This window comes from Oryctolagus cuniculus, chromosome 18 (assembly GCF_051225735.1).
Source record: "Oryctolagus cuniculus isolate XC-2025 breed Fujian yellow rabbit chromosome 18, ASM5122573v1, whole genome shotgun sequence".
Classification (NCBI taxonomy): Eukaryota; Metazoa; Chordata; class Mammalia; order Lagomorpha; family Leporidae; genus Oryctolagus; species Oryctolagus cuniculus.
In genome coordinates this window covers 51,948,549-51,967,418 of record NC_142884.1, presented here as the reverse complement: position 1 = coordinate 51,967,418, position 18,870 = coordinate 51,948,549, and the positions used below count along the sequence as shown (strand labels likewise).

At 39.7% G+C, this 18,870-nt stretch overlaps 1 protein-coding gene and 1 non-coding gene across 12 annotated transcripts in view; both read left to right on the top strand.

Annotated features, from left to right (window-relative positions):
• CNOT1 (CCR4-NOT transcription complex subunit 1) overlaps positions 1 to 18,870 on the top strand; it is an 89,359-nt gene that overhangs the window by 61,329 nt on the left and 9,160 nt on the right. For 5 of the 11 annotated variants that reach the window (XM_051846836.3, XM_051846837.3, XM_008257364.5 and 2 more), the window contains exons 26-40: positions 2,453 to 2,569; positions 2,899 to 3,009; positions 3,301 to 3,378; positions 3,564 to 3,741; positions 4,418 to 4,548; positions 8,252 to 8,548; positions 9,473 to 9,613; positions 9,708 to 9,812; positions 10,765 to 10,884; positions 12,289 to 12,480; positions 13,281 to 13,423; positions 13,912 to 14,020; positions 14,114 to 14,283; positions 14,924 to 15,176; positions 17,495 to 17,743. In XM_051846836.3, coding sequence (XP_051702796.1) covers positions 2,453 to 2,569; positions 2,899 to 3,009; positions 3,301 to 3,378; positions 3,564 to 3,741; positions 4,418 to 4,548; positions 8,252 to 8,548; positions 9,473 to 9,613; positions 9,708 to 9,812; positions 10,765 to 10,884; positions 12,289 to 12,480; positions 13,281 to 13,423; positions 13,912 to 14,020; positions 14,114 to 14,283; positions 14,924 to 15,176; positions 17,495 to 17,743 — 2,394 coding nt within the window. Of the gene's footprint in view, positions 1 to 2,452; positions 2,570 to 2,898; positions 3,010 to 3,300; positions 3,379 to 3,563; positions 3,742 to 4,417; positions 4,549 to 8,251; positions 8,549 to 9,472; positions 9,614 to 9,688; positions 9,813 to 10,764; positions 10,885 to 12,288; positions 12,481 to 13,280; positions 13,424 to 13,911; positions 14,021 to 14,113; positions 14,284 to 14,923; positions 15,177 to 17,494; positions 17,744 to 18,870 lie in introns of all 11 variants that reach the window. The other 6 variants (XM_070061972.2, XM_002711549.6, XM_008257369.5 and 3 more) reach the window with 2 other exon arrangements.
• On the top strand, positions 325 to 461 carry LOC127491422 (small nucleolar RNA SNORA46). Its single transcript, XR_007920082.1, has one exon. It is a non-coding gene; the product is annotated as a small nucleolar RNA SNORA46 (small nucleolar RNA).

Genomic DNA, 18,870 nt, shown 5'->3' with positions numbered 1-18,870 from the left:
AAATGGGCGTATTAGAAAACTGTTGTATATGTGTAAATGGATATTGGGCATTGAAACCTTGTATCTATTATAAACAATACTGTAATAAGTGTTTTTGTTGGTATCTTCCGATGGTGAAGTGTTTAGGACCTAATGCAGTTCATCTTAAGGTCTAACTTTAATTAACTGATGCTGTTTCATAGAATTCAAGTTTTAATTTCTAAACCATACTTTCTTTGGTGGGAAAATTGACAAGAGTCATCTAAATTTACAAAAGAGCAATCTGAATCAGGGGTACAGCCGTTAGCGTTCTTTGCTGAATAATTTAGTATTGGCTTAGGAACCAGCACTATATTTAAACCTATGGATGAGAATTTTCCTCATTCTTGGTTACGCTGTAGTGCAAAAGAAAACCTGGCTCCATCTGTTGCACAGCTTACTTGTACCATTCTGCTGTTGCTTAATGGAGTTAAGGAACATTGACAATTTGGCTTTTATCAGATAGCAAGGATTATTGGGATACATGGAAGTTCCCAAGTACTCCTGGGAAAAATGTCAAAATCTTTTTACTTATTTTTTAAAAAACTTGTATTTACATAAAAGAAAATAACGTTTGTAATTGAGAGGCAGACTTTCCATCTGCCTGATCTACTCTCAAATGCCTCCAAACAACCTGTGGTTGAGGCCAGGGGTGGTTCCGTTCAATCCAGGTCTCCCACATAGTGTCAAGGGACCAATAACTTAAGATATCACCACTGTCTTCCCAGATCTGTATTAGCAGGAAGACTGGGTCAGGATTCAGAGCCTGGCATAAAGTCCAGGCACTGTTTATAGGATGTGGGTCTTTCAGTGCAAGGCCAAATACCTCTCCCAAGATCTTGACTTTCAATAAAAAATATAGGGGCTGGCATTCTGGTACAGTGGATTAAGCCACCTGCATTGCTGGTATCTCATGAGTGCTGATTTTAGTTCTGAATGCTCATTTTTTTCAGTCTAGCTCCCTGCTAATGCACTTGGGAGAAGCAGCAGAAGATGGCCTGAGTATCTGGGCCCCAGACACCCATATTGGAAACCCTGGTGTAGTTCCAAGCCCCTGGATTCAGCCTGGTGCAGCCCCAGCTGTTGCAGTCATTTGGGCAGTGAACCAGCCTTTGGAAGAAATCTGAGTCTCAATCTACTCTTGTATAACTCCATCTTTCAAATAATAAATCTAAAAAAGTTAAATGTGTCCATAAATTAAGAAATAACCACTCAGTCTGGACAGGGCTCAAGTACCATGTAATAATTGTATGTGCTTGTGCCTAGAACATACTCCTTTATTTGCATTTTACCCCTTAGAGGGAAGTAACAAATATAGTTCAACTAGATAGATTATATTTTCTAGAAAATAATAATAGGCTATATTTCAGGAAGTTATCTTAATTGGCTCCAGAGTTATGTAATATCTTGGCTGTGCCAGAGATGCAATAGATGATTCTTTGGTTGTATTCCTGTACATGCCTGTTCATTTGAATTAAATTTAGCTCTTTACACATTTGCAAAGATTATTGTTTATTATTTTAAAAATTTTAAAAGAGTTAAGGAATACATACACACAAACAGATTTTCCATCTGCTGGTTCACTCTGCAACAGCCAAAGCTGGGCCAGGCAGAAACTAGGAGTTTCATCTGGGTCTCCACGTGGGTGGCAGAGGCCCAAACACTTGGACCACTACTTTTGCTGGTTTTCCCAGGCCATTAGTAGGGAGCCTGATTACAAGTGTAGCAGCTGGGACACAATTGGTGCCCATATGTAGCTTTACTTGCTGGCCCCACAATTTTTGTTTGATAAGTGCTCTATACTAATGTAGCCTGAAAGTAATCTGTTTAGTATTTTTTGTGTGCTCATATTTAGCTTGTCTGTCATGTCAACTCAGGTGTGGAGGTTTCCTCTTGTGTTATCATGTCAACACTGAAAAAGTTTCCAGTTTTAGAGTATTTCAGATTAGGGTTTTCAATCTGTGCTTATTATTTCTGTAATATAAAAAGCTTCAAAAGATAAAAATGTCACTGTTAATGTTCATAAGTGGTGGCTTGGCACCGGCACTGTGGGATAGCTAGTAAAGCTGCAGCCTGTGGCTCTTGCATCCTATATGGGCTCAGTTCCAGTCTTGGCTGGTCCACTTCCAGTCCAGCTCCCTGCTAATGCACCTGGGAAAGCAGCGGTTCATGGCCCAAGTACCTGGGTCCCTTTGCCCATGTGGGAGATGTGGAAGAAGCTCCTGGTTCCTGTCTTCAGGTCACCTCAGCTCCAGCTGGTGCAGCCATTTAGGGAGTGAACTAGCAGATGGAAGATCTTTCTGTCTTCCCCTCCCACACCCTCACCCCCAAAATATGGTGGCTTGGGCTTTATTGGATAACAGAGTCTGAAGTGTTTGGTTACGAATTTTCTACCATAAGCTAATTCTCACATCTAAATTCTCTGCCCTTTCAGGTGCTCCTGACTTCAGATAAAGCTGCTGCCAATTTTTCAGATCGTTCTTTGTTGAAGAACTTGGGACATTGGTTAGGAATGATCACATTAGCTAAAAATAAACCCATCTTACACACTGTGAGTTTCAGCTTAAAAGTTTTATGTTAAGTTTGATAATGTGCATGTGTCTAAAAGTCTTGACTTTGGGGCTATTCTAATGATTTTTTTTTTGTAAAATTTTGGCCCATATTTTGATTTCCTAATATTTGCTCATGGTTCTACATCTTTTAGGATAAAGAAAAGCCAGCAACGTGTGATGGTCACCCCTTCCTTTTTCTAAGGCAAGGGTCAGATACTATGTTGATTTTCTATTTTGGGGATGAGCTTAGTGAGATCCCATTGTATGGGTACTTTATGAGAGTTTTGTAGTATATGCCCAGCTTTTGAAAGTACTTCTTTTTTTCTAGGATTTGGATGTTAAATCTTTGCTGCTAGAGGCTTACGTTAAAGGACAACAAGAGTTGCTCTATGTAGTGCCCTTTGTTGCCAAAGTCTTAGAGTCCAGCATTCGTAGTGTGGTGAGTAAATTTTAATATGTCATTTATGGATAATATGAGTTGTATCATTTCAACCCAGGAGTTTATTCCTAGTTTTGTGCATTCTGCATTTGCAGTTAGAGTTGAAATTAGAGGTCTGATGCTGATGGATGACTTTTGAGTTTTTCTGAAGCAGATGGGAAATTTCTGAAGTAGATGGGAAATCTGGGGGATTTGTTATAGCCGTGTGGGTATAAATGTTTTAACTGTTTTAAAATACCCAAATTAAAGGGTGCTCTCTGGGCCAACTTAACATAATGGTTTTTACTTCAGGTTTTTAGGCCACCAAACCCCTGGACAATGGCAATCATGAATGTATTAGCTGAGCTACATCAGGAACATGACTTAAAGGTAAATTTATTTCTTTATCCTTTAGAACATTGTCTGCCTTCACAGAATTAACATTTAGAATGAAGGCAGAGTGATTGGAGTAGGGGGGATATGCACGGTAACAGTTGTTGAGGGTGGAATAAGTTATGAATAAAACTAAATTTTTGTTTTAAATATTCTAATCAAATATTGGAATTATGATGCAGTTAAACTTGAAGTTTGAGATTGAGGTCCTCTGCAAGAACCTTGCATTAGATATCAATGAACTAAAACCTGGAAACCTCCTAAAGGATAAAGATCGCCTAAAGAACTTAGATGAACAACTCTCTGCTCCAAAGAAAGATGTTAAGCAGCCAGAAGAACTCCCTCCCATCACAACTACAAGTAAGTATGATAGTCTAGCCTTTTGGTAACCAGAATATTCTCTTACTAACTTAATCTTACTAGATTCTGTCTTGACAGTTCACACATTCTTCAGTAATTTGTGGTTTAGTCACTCATTGCTCATATATTAGTCACAGCGGTTAGTTATGTGAAGTCTCAGAATTAATTGCCTAGTATGATGGCCTGTGTTATCCTTCAAACCTAGAGTTTGCCAGACTAGATGGCTTTATGAAATGGATATATTTTATATATATGAAAAGGATTGGAGGTGTAGGGGTGAGGTTTTGGGATGCTGAGTGGTTGGGATGTATGTCTAGAATGAACCAGCTTTTGTTTGCTCTTAGCAGCAAAGATATCCTAAGTAAACTAGAGAAGCAGGTGAGGTTGAAAATAGACATCTGTAAAAAATAGACTTGAGCCTATAAGGTTTGGGCCTGCTGTTGTGACAGGATCCCTCAATTAAGTTCTGTGCTTTGGGGCACTATTAGTGATGTAGTTTTGTGTGCTTTGAAAACGTCTGTTATAATAACAAAACTTATCTCTCAGAGTGGGAAAGACTCCTCCCTCAGAGCAATCTGATCCACTTAATTAGATAACAATGGCTTGTTCAGATAATTGTCTAGTAGCTTCAGCAGGTGTTTTTAAATGTTCTGTTTATTTTATTACTTACATTTAGCAACGTCTACTACACCAGCTACCAGCACTACCTGTACAGCCACAGTTCCACCACAGCCACAGTACAGCTACCATGACATCAATGTGTATTCCCTCGCAGGCTTGTCACCACACATTACTCTGAATCCAACGGTAAGTCAGCACTGCTCCTTTCCCCTTGTTTCTAGTTTGTGAGCTGTTTCATCACTTTGCCTTCTCTCTGGACTCTTTGTCAAAGTATAGATCTGGAACTGCTATGTGGTATAGTTGGGATTTTTGATTTCTTTTAAAAATAGTCAGAAATGCCTTGAAATTAGTCACTGGTTCCTCTTACCCAAACCTGGGAAAATAAATTAAACTGGTGATAAAATTTTGATCTCTTGAGATTTCTTGACATAGGTCAAAAGACTTATGGTGTATGTTGGCTCTTATTTATATTTTCATGTCACATTAGCTTTGTATTAAGCTATTTGTCCTGGAAGATGACTGCAACTAAGCAGATTTTTGTGTGTCTGTAAAATTTCCCAACTAGGGTCTTGAATGAGTTAGTACTTTCAGTTAGGTTGTTGAGGTCAGTTACCAGGAGTGAATCTGATCTAAGGTCATGTAAAGTAATCTCTCATAAGTACTTTTCCCTAAACATGAAGCTAATATTTATTCTGTAGATTCAGAATTGCTTGTTATCTTTAGCCTCTCACACCCCTTCAACCAACAGGATTTTCTTGAAAGATTATTTATTTGAAAAGCAGATCAATAGATAGGGAGAAGAGGGCAAGAAACATACTGTCCATCCACTAGCTCACTCCCCCACTGCCCATAATAGCTGGGGGCCAGGTTGAAGCCAGAATCCAGGAACTCGAGTACTTGGGCCATCTGCTGCTGCCTTCCCATGTGTACCTGAGGAGGAAGCTTGATTTGCAGGTTAAACTCCTGTCTGCAGTGCCAGTATTCCATTTGGTTCAAGTTCCAGCTGCTGCACTTCTGATCCAGCTCCCTGATAATGAGACTGGGGAAGCAGTGGAGGTTGGCCCAAGTCCTTAGGCCCTTGTAGTCATGTGGGAGGCCAGAGGAGGCTCCTGCCTCCTGGCTTTGGCCTGACCCATTCCTGGTTGTAGTGGCCATCTGGGGAGTGAACCAGTGTATGGAAGATCACTCTATCTCTAACTGTCTCTCTGTGTGTAACTCTGCCTTTCCAATAAAATCTTTTAAAAAAGAAAAGTATCCAGGACATGAATCAGTACTCTGACATGGAATGCTAATGTTCCAGCAGCAGCCTAACCTACACTGTGCCATGAAGCCCATCCCTATAGGACTTTTTATCACTATTAACATTCTGAATTTGGAGCAGATTCTTTGACTTTGGTTTGTAGCCATCAACTCATTCAACTTCAGTGCCATCTGTAATAGCTTTTCTAGAACTACTACCTTCACTGTGAAGCTCTGTAAATTTTTTTAAGATTTTATTTGAGATGTAGAGTTACAGAGAGAAGGAGAGACAGAGACAAAGGTCTTTCATCCACTGGTTCACTAGCCAAATGGCCACAAAGGCTGGAGCTGAGCTGATCTGAAGCCAGGAGCCAGGATTTTCTTCTGGGTCTCCCACATGGGACATCTTCTACTGCTTTCCCAGGCCATAGCAGAGAGCTGGATTGAAAGTGGAGCATCTGGGACTCGAACCAGTGCCCATATAGGTGCTGGCACTGCAGGCGGTGGCTTTACCTGCTGCGCCATAGCACCGGCCCCTCTATGAATTTTCTAAGAAAGACATCATGGTGAAGATGGATAGGCAAGCCTTTTCTATGTCTTTTCCGTTGCTTTCTGGAATCAGTTTATTGACCACTTATTTGCATCTTTGGGATCATGGTTTCTATCATGTTGAGAATCTAGTGGACCTGTTGATGCTGAGTATGAGAGTATAACTTACTGTGGGTTTTTATAGTAAAGTCAGCCCAGAACAGACAAAGCAAATAACCACTGGTAGTCATGACATTAACATGTGCATCAGTCATGGTTTGTTAGTGTGTGTCAGTGGAACACATTTTGTCATGCGTAGGAACCATGCTGTAGAAGTTTATTGGGACAGTTTTTGCCCTGAACTTCCTCAGTATACAGCTTGGATTTTCTAAATGTGACTTCATTCTGCAGATTAGCAAACTTCAAATACAAACCTTGAGGACATCAGATAGAATTTCATGACTCCTTGAGTCATCATGACTAATGTTTTCCCAATATTATTTGATATTCCTTACATTGGACATAGCAGGTGCTTTCACATCTCAGTCTTTCTTAGAACATAGATTAACCCCTTTCTTTCTGGCACCCTGTGTTTTTGTTTTAATTTGTTTTTCATTTTATTTTAAAGCTAGAGAGATCTTCCATTTGCTAGGTCACTTTGCTTGCAAATGGTCACAATAGCCAAAGCTAGGCCAGGCTGAAACCAGGAGTCATGCACTAAAAATCAGGTTTCCTATACTTGGCATGAACCCCCAAGTACTAGAGCCATCACTTGCTGCTTTCCAGGGTATGCATAGTAGGAAGTTTGATCCAAAGCAGAGTAGCTTGAGCTTGAGCCAAACACTCTGATATGGGATGCAGGCATCCCAGACATTCCTTAACACTGGACCAAATATCCGCCCATTCCTGGCACCCTTCCTGCCCACCTTTGTTAGGCATTTGCTGCCTTTTCTAAGGTATTTGTTAATGCTCTGCATGCCAAAAGGTTTTTCAGTGTTTGTTTGCTTTTAAAAAATTAATTTGTTATTTGAAAGAGTTGTAGAGAGAGGAAAGACAAATCTTCCATCTGCTCTTTCCTTCCCCAAATGATCGCAGTGGCCTGGGCTAGGCCAAAGCCAGGAGCTTCTTCCATGTCTCCCATGTATGTGACAGGGGCCCAAACACATTAGCAGAGTGCTGGATTGAAAGTGGAGCAGCTGGCATACAAACCAACTAATAGAGACACTACTTTCTTTAAAAGTACATGAGGGACTGGTGTCGTGGCATAGTGGTAAAGCTGTTGCTTGCTATGCTAACATGTTATATTGGTGCTTGTTCGTGTCCCACCTGTTTCACTTCTGATCCAGTTCCCTGCTGATGTGCCTGGAAAAGCAGTGGAGGATGGACCAAGTACTCCTGGCCCCTGGCTTCATTCCCACCCAGTCCTGGCCGTTTAGGGAGTAAACCAAGGGATGGAATTTCTGTGTCTCTATTTGTAACTATACCTTTCAAATAAATACAGTCTTAAAAAAGAAAAAGTACACGAGTTGTAATTTTAACCAGTAATTTGTCTGTAAGCATCTTATAATGAACTATTTGCCCATTAAGTCTGAATTATAAAAAATACCAGTGACATACATTTAGCCTAGTGGTTAGTGCTCCCACCTTCTGTATTAGAGTACCTGGGTTGGAGTCTTGGCTCATCTGCTGATTCCAGCTTCCTGTTTATGAGAACTCTAGTAGAGCACAGTGATGGCTCAAGTAATTGGGTTCTAGCCACATATGTGGGATACTGGATTGATGCCCCAGCTCTCAATTTCCTTCTGGCCCAGCTCCACCCATTGTGATCATTTAGGGGAGTGAACTAATAGATATTAGCTATCTCTCTTTCTTTCTCTGCTTTTCGAATGAATGAATGACTGCGTATCAGACATACCTACTACCAAATTTTCCAATAGGTATACTGACTAGCTTTGATGTAGCTCAGCTTCTCTGAATTCATCATTAATTTTAAGTATATTTGATGAGTTTTTCATTATTCCTGTAATATTCAAAATCATGGGTATGATTTCTGCTATAAATTGTCTTATTAGAATAAACTGTTGACTTAATTTGTTATCACCCCCCACATCCCCGTCTCCAGATACCCTTGTTTCAGGCACATCCACAGTTGAAGCAATGTGTGCGTCAAGCAATTGAACGGGCCGTCCAGGAGTTGGTCCATCCTGTGGTGGATCGATCAATTAAGATTGCCATGACTACTTGTGAGCAAATAGTCAGGAAGGATTTTGCCCTGGATTCTGAAGAATCTCGAATGCGAATAGCAGCTCATCACATGATGCGTAATTTGACAGCTGGAATGGCTATGATTACTTGTAGGGAACCTTTGCTTATGAGCATATCTACAAACCTGAAAAATAGTTTTGCCTCAGCCCTTCGTGTAAGTTGTTTATTTCCTTGGTAGTTTCTCTTTGTTCTTGCTTCAACTACTCATTGGTAATAGGACAATTTTGGTAAATGTTTCTGAGAAAGCATCTCACTCCAAGTAGCATTTCACATATAGGCTGCTTGTACAGCAGGTATGGAAATACCTTGTTTCCCCAAAAGTTGTTTAGGTGTACCGTGAAGATTTCATGTGCCTGTTTTTGTTTCCCAACATGGGCTTCCCTAATCATACCTAATGGTATTTCTTGGTTCCAATGTTAAACAAAAAGTTACACAAAACTCCTATGGCTTGTCTGCCAAAATGTTTCTTTGCCTATGGCATTGGGCATAACCACTGAATCTTAGTAATTACCACGTTTCATGTTTTCCTTCTTAGAATATAGATTCTGTGAGGCTAAGTACAATGTCTGTTTTTGCTCAGTGTCATAGCCCCAACACAGTACCAGATAGTAAACACCCAAATATTTGTTTGTTTAGAGCAGTGAAGATTTTTTTGCCCTTAAATACAAGAAGCTAACCATCTCTATTTTATTTTATTAACAATGAAGAATTCAAATAAATGCATTTGGAGCAGGACAAAATATACAATGTAAAGTGATTTTGCATGTATGCCGTTATACAACATCCCCTTCAAGTAACTTAGTTACCACTTCTTGGTCTCAGATGTCATGGTTAGGAATTACTTGATTTGCTGTTTTAGTGTTTTTGTATTGCTGAACAACTGATAAGATCATTAGGGTATTTTCATCTTACAGATGGGGGAGCTTATCTTTAAGGATATTTACTCTAAGATTATAGCCAATTCCTCAATAGAGCTTGAACTTCAAACATATTTGTCAGATGTGTTTTATTTCTTAATGTCATCTATGTACATTAAAATGTATTTCCTTCTTTAATATGTATATTTTTACCCTGATAGACTGCGTCCCCACAACAAAGGGAAATGATGGATCAGGCAGCTGCTCAGTTAGCTCAGGACAATTGTGAATTAGCTTGCTGTTTTATTCAGAAGACTGCTGTAGAAAAAGCAGGTCCTGAGATGGACAAGAGACTAGCAACTGTAAGTGTTTAATATTTGCCTTGTAGGTTCTTTTTTTTCTTAATTTAAGGAAGTACCTCATAACAAGAACCTCAGTGACTTTTTTTGTTTGCAGGAGTTTGAACTGAGAAAACATGCTAGGCAAGAAGGGCGCAGATACTGTGATCCTGTTGTATTAACATATCAAGCTGAGCGGATGCCAGAGCAAATCAGGCTAAAAGTGAGAATTGGGGCTCTGTCTCTCCCTGCCCCATCTTTGTTTTCTTAATGTACTTGTTGCTTGAACTACTCAACGGGACTAGGACAGCGGGGCTAAATGTTTCTGAGAAAGCGTCTTACCCCAAGTAGCATTTCACTTAAAGGCTGCCTGTAGAGCAGGTATGGAAATAGCTTAGATTCCTGCCCCCCTCTAAGTTGTTGAGGTCCACTGTAAAGAATTCTTGTGCTTGTTTTTATGTTTTCAATTTCAACTTCCCTAACCACACTTAGTGACATTTTACTGAGAGTGCTCATTGGTCCCAATAAAATGTGAATCGGTTTCAATGAAGAATTGTGCTGACATGTTCCCATTTGAGGGGGCCATTTTCAGTGGAAAAACTCTTAATATATAAATTAGAGTGACAGGATTCAAGGAAACAGGACATTGTCTTCTGAACTTGTGTGTATGCATGCCATATCATATAGTTAGACTAGTTTGCTTCAAAAAGTTCATAGCAGGGCAGGTGTTTGCCCACCTGGTAGTTAAGATGCTTACATCCCATATTGGAGTGCCTGGGTTCAATGCCCAACTCTGGGTCAAGTAATTGAGTCTCTGCCGCCCTCATGGGAGACCTTGATTTTTCTTGGCTGCAGTCCCAGCTGTTGGCAGGGATTTGGGGAGTATGAACCAGCAGCTTGGATCAGTTTGTTTTCTCTCCTCCCACCCCCAATAAATAAATTTTAGGAGTTCATAGAAAATGTGTGTTTTTAAAAAATGTGCATGGATTTCAAAATATTTTACATTAAAATAAACTTCTTCTAATCTGATTTTCCTTGAACTTTTTGAAGTACCCTCGAATGTTGTAGCTCTGGTATCACTTTTCAGAACCCCCTTGCTTACCTTTATGTAAACTACATTTTAAGAAAAAAAAGTTTGGAGTGGATTCTGTCAAAATAGGTTTTCTTCTTCCGAGGTTGGTGGTGTGGACCCAAAGCAGCTGGCTGTTTATGAAGAGTTTGCACGCAATGTGCCTGGCTTCTTGCCTACGAATGACTTAAGTCAGCCGACAGGATTTTTAGCTCAGCCCATGAAGGTAAATACTTGAATTAAATTGAATGTTTTATAGTTTAATGTGGATATTCTTGTTGGTTACTATATCCTTAGCTTCCTGACAGTTTTAGTTATAGGAGGAAAGAATGTCCCCATTTGTTGTAGTTATAGATTTTTTTTTAATTTATTTTGACAGGGAGAGTTATAGACAGAGACAGAAAGGTTCACTTCCCTAATGGCTGCTATGGCCGGCGCTGTGCCGATCCAAAGCCAGGAGCCAGGTGCTTCCTCCTGGTCTCCCATGCAGGTGCAGGGACCCAAGCACTTGGGCCATCCTCCACTGCCCTCCCAGGCCACAGCAGAGAGCTGGACTGGAAGAGGAGCAACCGGGACTAGTACCCGGCGCCCGAACCGGGACTAGAACTCAGGGTGCCAGTGCCATAGGCGGAGCATTAGCCTAGTGAGCCACGGCGCCGGCCATTATAGATATTTTTAATAGCAGATCAACATGACATAAGGGATACATTTTTAGTCCTTGCGTTTGATTTTACTTTAATGTTTGTATTTAGAGGAAATCTGATTGGTACCTTCTTGGCAAACCCACCTCCCCCTTTTTTATAAGGATATTCTAAAAATTTGAAAGTTGAAAATACAGGGGAAAACATTTTCTCCTTAATCTGTTTGATACTAAGTTGCTAGCCTGATGCCCCCTTTTACTGCTTATTCCTTTGGTATGTATTTCTTATGTGACAATACAATCTTTAAGGATATTAAAACTTTACTACTATCTAATTTTTTTATCCCATTCCTGTTTTGCCAGATGCCTAAGAAATGCATGGTATAAGACCTATTTTGTAATCTCTTACTTAGTTGTGACATTTAATATTTTCCTCACAGCTCCTCAGTTTTTCCTCATCTTTCGTGATCTTAATACTTTAGAAGATTATAGGCAAATTTTTTCTAGAATGCCCTGATTTGGGTTTTTCCAGTGTTTTCTCATGACTGCACTCAGATAATAATGGTGATGCTGTGTTCTTACCTGTCATGAGACTTTGACAGTTGCATTAGATATTGTAGTTTTCATGGTTTGGAACGCTTACTAGTGTCTTAGGCTGTTAGAGGGCTTACTAGATGTTATAAGTGGTCCTGTCCACAGTGTATCCCATTAATGATGATGCTGTCTCTGATCACTTGATTATATTAGTGTGTGCCAGGCTTTCCGTTCTCAAAACACCCTTTCCTTTTGCCTGCCTTGTACCACACCAATTAATGGCGTCATGACTGCATTGTTTAGGAAAAGCCCTCCATGATTTGATGAAAAAATAAATAAATAAAGGAATAAACACACTAGTAGACCTCTGGTTGGTACATATGGCAATGAAAAAAATCTTTAGAATGTTTTGGTTATGTCTTACTAGTTGTTTTTCCCCCCCTTTTTCTAAAACAGCAAGCTTGGGCAACAGATGATGTAGCTCAGATTTATGATAAGTGCATTACAGAGTTGGAGCAGCATCTGCATGCCATTCCACCAACGTTGGCCATGAATCCTCAAGCTCAGGCTCTTCGAAGTCTTTTGGAGGTTGTAGTGCTATCTCGAAATTCTCGAGATGCTATAGCTGCTCTTGGATTGCTCCAGAAGGTTGGTTTGTAAGCTGACATCTCAGCTTAAGTTTGGAAAATACTCAGTGACTTGGCAACTCTACATGCATTTATGCTTTAGATTTTTTTTTTTATTTTTTTTTATTTTTTATTTATTTATTTTTTTTTATTATTTTTTTTTTTTTTGACAGGCAGAGTGGATAGTGAGAGAGAGAGACAGAGAGAAAGGTCTTCCTTTGCCGTTGGTTCACCCTCCAATGGCTGCCGCGGCCGGCGCGCTGCGGCCGGCGCACCGCACTGATCCGATGGCAGGAGCCAGGAGCCAGGTGCTTTTCCTGGTCTCCCATGGGGTGCAGGGCCCATATGCTTTAGATTTTTTAAAACGAATATAAATTCTGTTGTATAAGTAGGTGATTCTCTCCAGATTAGAGTATAATCACAGCACTTAGGAGTGTTCAAATGGGAAATCTTTGTTTTCCTCAATGAAATAATTTCTGAAAATTCTGTTATTGAAGAAACATGGGTTTTAAGGGACAAGTTACTCCCAAGTATTTGGGGAATAAGATGTGTGTGTGTGTGGAGTCCCTTGATTTTGACTCTGTAGGCACAGAAGTGGTTTTTTTTTTTTTTTTTTTAATTGCCATGAAGAACACAGAATAAACTTACAGTAGAGCTTCTGGTATGTGCTAGGTTACTGAAAAGGATGTTTGGAGAGTGGAGATAATAATCTTGAGGCTGTAGAAGATACATTGTAGTTTTCATTGAGGTTTGATTTCTTGTTCTGACAGTTGGGTTGACTACTTATATTCAGTGGTTCTGAACACTTTCTTTGACCTGCAGGCTGTAGAGGGCTTACTAGATGCCACCAGTGGTGCTGATGCTGACCTACTGCTTCGCTACAGGGAGTGCCACCTTTTGGTCCTAAAAGCTCTACAGGATGGCCGGGCATATGGGTCTCCATGGTGCAACAAACAAATCACAAGGTCAGTATCCATCTTGGAAGACTAGTATGTATTGGACTGCCTTTTGGTCTATGTGACTGTCTTTATGTTCAGAGCTTTCCTTTTCTTCTAGAAGGTAAATGGGACATTTGGACTTCTAAGAAGTAAGAATTGTTGCATTATCATTTTCCCATCTGGTCTCCACCTTCTCCCCCTGATGGACACAGAAAACCAGTCTGTTGTTTAGGGGAGTAAATTATAGGTTATTTGTTTAAAAAAAAGTTTCAGTGATTTCATACCAGTGGTGTTCATATATAATTTTTTTATATTTTGAATGCAATACTCTGTTTTCTAGTATTTAAAAGCAAATCTCCGGGCTTTCTTTACACTGGGCTGCTTTACTTCATTATTTGTTTTTTAACTTGGATACTGATGCACAGTTGACTCAAACAAATTCCACTAAATAAAATGGAGTGTTTGTTTTACTTTATACAGTATGATTAAGCCTATGAATAAAATACTTTTTCTAGGTGCCTAATTGAATGTCGGGATGAATATAAATATAATGTGGAGGCTGTGGAGTTGTTAATTCGCAATCATTTGGTTAATATGCAACAGTACGATCTTCATCTAGCTCAGGTATGGAAGGAATTCACCCAGACTAAAGGTCTCAGGAAGGATGTTGTATTTTTCTCTCTTATATTATGTTCATTGTGTTTTCTCTGTTGCCAGTCAATGGAGAATGGTTTAAACTATATGGCCGTGGCATTTGCTATGCAATTGGTAAAAATTCTGCTGGTGGATGAAAGAAGTGTTGCCCATGTTACCGAGGCAGATCTATTCCACACTATTGAAACACTCATGAGGATTAATGCTCATTCCAGAGGCAACGCTCCAGAAGGGTGAGAATAAAATGCACTGGGATTCCTTTGTATTCAGCAGTCTTTTAAGAAAGTGTAGAAATGTGTGTAAAGATTTACTAACATTACCTGTTGTAACGCTTTACCCACAACATAGGAGAAGCTTTAGTGAGGCCTAATACTGTCCTCTGAAGTATGGAAGCTTAACTAACTGCCAAGCCTTCTTGATGTTGAGCAGTACATACAATACTAGACTTGGTGTCAGAACCTGTGGTTAAGACTAGGCTCTGCCACTGTAAAATTTGCAATTTCCCTATGCCTGTTTCGTACATAAAATGGAAATAATTTGTGAAAGAATGGTTGGGTATTGACAGAAATTACGTGTAGAAATAGTGGCATATATTAAGCAGGTAGCGAATGTTAACTCTGCGCATCAGCTCTATTTCATTGGTCCCATTTTATTGTTGTTAAGTACCTTAACTGAGTTTAGTCATTGCATATTACATCTTTATAAGTAAGAAGATATGAAGAGACCAAGGTTAGTTTAAATATGGAAAAGGTAAAATGAAATGGTAATTATTACACTTGGGAGTTTATTTTAAATAAGCAAGTTGTCCAGCTGTATGCCTGTGCAATCACAACCATGAGTAGACTGATTTTCACTCTGGATTTATTGTACTAGATTGCCCCAGCTGATGGAAGTAGTGCGATCCAACTATGAAGCAATGATTGATCGTGCTCATGGAGGCCCTAACTTTATGATGCATTCTGGAATTTCTCAAGCCTCAGAGTACGATGACCCTCCAGGCCTGAGGGAGAAGGCAGAGTATCTTCTGAGGGAATGGGTGAATCTCTACCATTCAGCAGCAGCTGGCCGTGACAGTACCAAAGCTTTCTCTGCGTTTGTTGGACAGGTAGAGCTTTTGGAAAGAAAGGTGCTTTTTATTCAACATAAGTAGGGTGTGATGCCTCCAATATTGAAACTTAGTATTATGTACGTGTGATCAGATAGTTCCCTCCATACTCAATGCACACTAAAAATGTTGTCATTTCCTCTTATAAATTGATATAGTACACTTGTTTCCTCATCCTTGATCACTTTAAGGTTGACATTCCTTTCTCCCTTTAGTTCTGTTTTTACCATTTCAGTTATCACAGCTACAAAAGTACAGTGGGTCTGATAATGAAAACTGCCACATGCAATTTTACTAATTTGATTATCAGCAGTGATGGGATTATGGGCTAATAAATAGAATTCTTCTAACAGCCCATGATTTTTAAAAAAGTTGAAACAACAACAACAAAAAACCTGTTAAAATATTTGAGTGTTTTATTGCATTAGTAGCTTGTCTTTGTAAAGATAATACCATGTTATTTTAGGAAAACAGTTTCCAGCGTTTTCTTTCATTAAGTTTGATGCGGAGTGGACTTTTAAAGTGTTAAGGAACCAGCTGCAGCTAAAAATCATTCAGCAGGAATATTTGTGAACAGGATAAAGGAAAAGAGTGATACATAGTGTTTGACTATCACTGGCTGCTTTTAAGACCAGTAGTCAGTGTATCATAATTATAATGTGACTAAGAGTGGTACTTTTCCTGAATTGACTAGATTTTTAGTGGAACTATTACAGTGTTTATTTAGGTTGAGCTTCTACTTATTTCTGCAGAGTGACCTTTGTATTTCCTTAAACAAAAGCTTTGCTAAACTTCCAAATGTACTAGTTAGATTTATTTTTAATTAAATGATTAGTGTGGAAGAGCTTGTTTGAATTCTACAAGTTGGATTAAAATAGTAAATACTCAGAATATTTCTCCCCCCAAAAAAGAATCTATGGAGCTATGAAACATACTCTTGAAAAACTGTTAAATGCATATTTATAGTTTTTTTGTGATTTGGGTGGAAGAAACATGAATTAGTTAAATTTTTTGCAGTAGTTGCCATTCATGGGTATGGATGTGGCACCTGTCTCAGCCCTTCCTGCTGACTGATTTACTTCTTCTCTTGAAAAAGATAATGTGTTACACTCTGTTTTGTTTTGTATTCCTTTAAGAATTTTTTTTCTTTCTTGTGCTCCTGTTGCTTTTCAGATTTTAATGTGGACAGAATTCCCTTTGCTAGTCCTTTTTTTTTTTTGACAGAGTGGACAGTGAGAGACAGAGAGAAAGGTTTTCCTTTGCCGTTGGTTCACCCTCCAATGGCCGCCACGGCCGTTGCGCTGCGCTGATCCAATGGCAGGAACCAGGTGCTTATCCTGGTCTCCCATGGGGTGCAGGGCCCAAGCACTTGGGCCATCCTCCACTGCACTCCCTGTCCTCACCAGAGAGCTGGCCTGGAAGAGGGGCAACCGGGACAGAATCCGGCGCCCCGACCGGGACTAGAACCCGGTGTGCCGGCGCCGCAAGGTGGAGGATTAGCCTAGTGAGCCGCAGCGCCGGCTCCCTTTGCTAGTCTTATGACATGGCTAGGGTATAATACTACCATAGTCTGTCGGTTCAGCTATTCTATTACTTATCAAGGAGCAAATTGTCATAAAATAACCTTCAAGGTTTCTCTGTGAGCTTTGTGTCTTTAATAATGCTTCCTCCTTCTTCCTTAATGCGTATTTTACTTGTCATTTTTTTTGGGGGGGGGGTACTAGCCACATAACATATGCTTTGCTTCACTTCCAGATCCATTTGTAGTGTTTCTTTCCTTTAACATAAACTTACCTTTGCTAATTAATGTAATAGTTCATTACATTAAAATAGCTGTAATGATCCATGGATATTTTTATTTGAGTACTTACAAGTAATTGATTTGGGGGTGGGGCAATAACTTGTTAGACTTTAAAAATTTTGATATTGTTGTCATTTGAAGAAATTATCTTAAGTTCTGCAGGATGGTGAAATATGTTGAGTCTCCTCCTTGGAGGAAAGAGACATTATTCAGAGTGTCAGATTGTGACCCACAAAGTTAAGAGAACTTTGTTTTACTGCATTGTTCATTTTCCAAATTAGTTGGCAGTACCCTGCTGTTGAAAGATACTAATTCATTGTTGGTTCATTCTCCATTAAACTTTTTTAAAACTGGAGGAATTCTGTTAGGATTCCTTAATGATGAAGTAATTCTAATGATAACCCTTTAAAAAACAATTAGAAATGTGACATTAGGAACAAAAGAGAGACTATCACTTAAACATGAAATTGAAAGATGTATGAAGTTAGTTATATATATATTAGCTCATGGGTCTCTCTACTTTTTGTTCCCATTATAGATGCATCAGCAAGGAATATTGAAGACTGATGACCTCATAACAAGGTTCTTTCGTCTGTGCACTGAAATGTGTGTTGAAATTAGTTACCGCGCTCAAGCCGAGCAGCAGCACAATCCTGCTGCTAACCCCACAATGATCCGAGCCAAGTGCTATCACAACCTGGATGCCTTCGTCCGACTCATTGCACTGCTAGTGAAGCACTCAGGGGAGGCCACCAACACTGTCACCAAGATTAATTTGCTGAACAAGGTCTGAAATCCTTTCTCATTTTAGTAGTTCCCAACTGTCTTGTGTCCAGCCTTTCCCCAAAGACATTTTGCAATATCTGTTTTCTGTCCCCAAATGAAATTCTTATATAGTACATAAACATAGCCACCAAAGTTAGACAAAGGTTATTATAGTGCTGTGACTCAAACTTTAAAAAAAGTTTCTAACATTTCAGAATGTTAATACTTGATAAAGCCTATTATAGAACATAACTTAGGTGGTATGAGATTTGTTCCTATATATAGAATCATTGTAAATGGGTGGCTTGAAACGTCCTCTAGATTGGGAAGTCAGTTATGAATGACTTGTCATTGCCTTGCTCAATGCTGAGAGAGTCTTGGAAATTTATTAAAACAGTACAAAAAATAGTTTTTTGTTTTTTGTTTTTTTTTAATTTAAATTTTTATTTATTTATTTTTTGACAGGCAGAGTGGACAGTGAGAGAGAGAGACAGAGAGAAAGGTCTTCCTTTGCCGTTGGTTCACCCTCCAATGGCCGCCGCGGCTGGCACGCTGCGGCCGGCGCACCGCGCTGATCCGAAGGCAGGAGCCAGGTGCTTCTCCTGGTCTCCCATGGGGTGCAGGGCCCAAGTACTTGGGCCATCCTCCACTGCACTCCCGGGCCACAGCAGAGAGCTGGCCTGGAAGAGGGGCAACTGGGACAGAATCTGGTGCCCCGACCGGGACTAGAACCCGGTGTGCCGGCGCCGCAAGGCGGAGGATTAGCCTACTGAGCCGCGGCGCCGGCTCAAAAAATAGGTTTTAAAAATGGACTTAGATTTTGGTCTTGGGAAATTAGAAAGGAGTCCGTCATACTCCTCAGTGTTCAGGGGGCAAATAAAGTAGACTGAAGGACAAGTTTTTTTAACAAGGCATCTCTTAAGACTAACAGCTCTCCTGGTCCCTAGCTACTCAACTAAATGCCAAGAGAAGAGTCAACTGTTTGTCTCTTGTCAACTTCATGTAAAACCAGAAGAATTAGATTTTTGGATTGTGTTAACGTGGTAATATAATATAATAAGGTGCCATTCTAATTTTTAGAACTTTTAAAAAACCATTGGGCTTTAGTGGAAAATACACCACTCTAGTCCGCAGATATTTAAATTGATT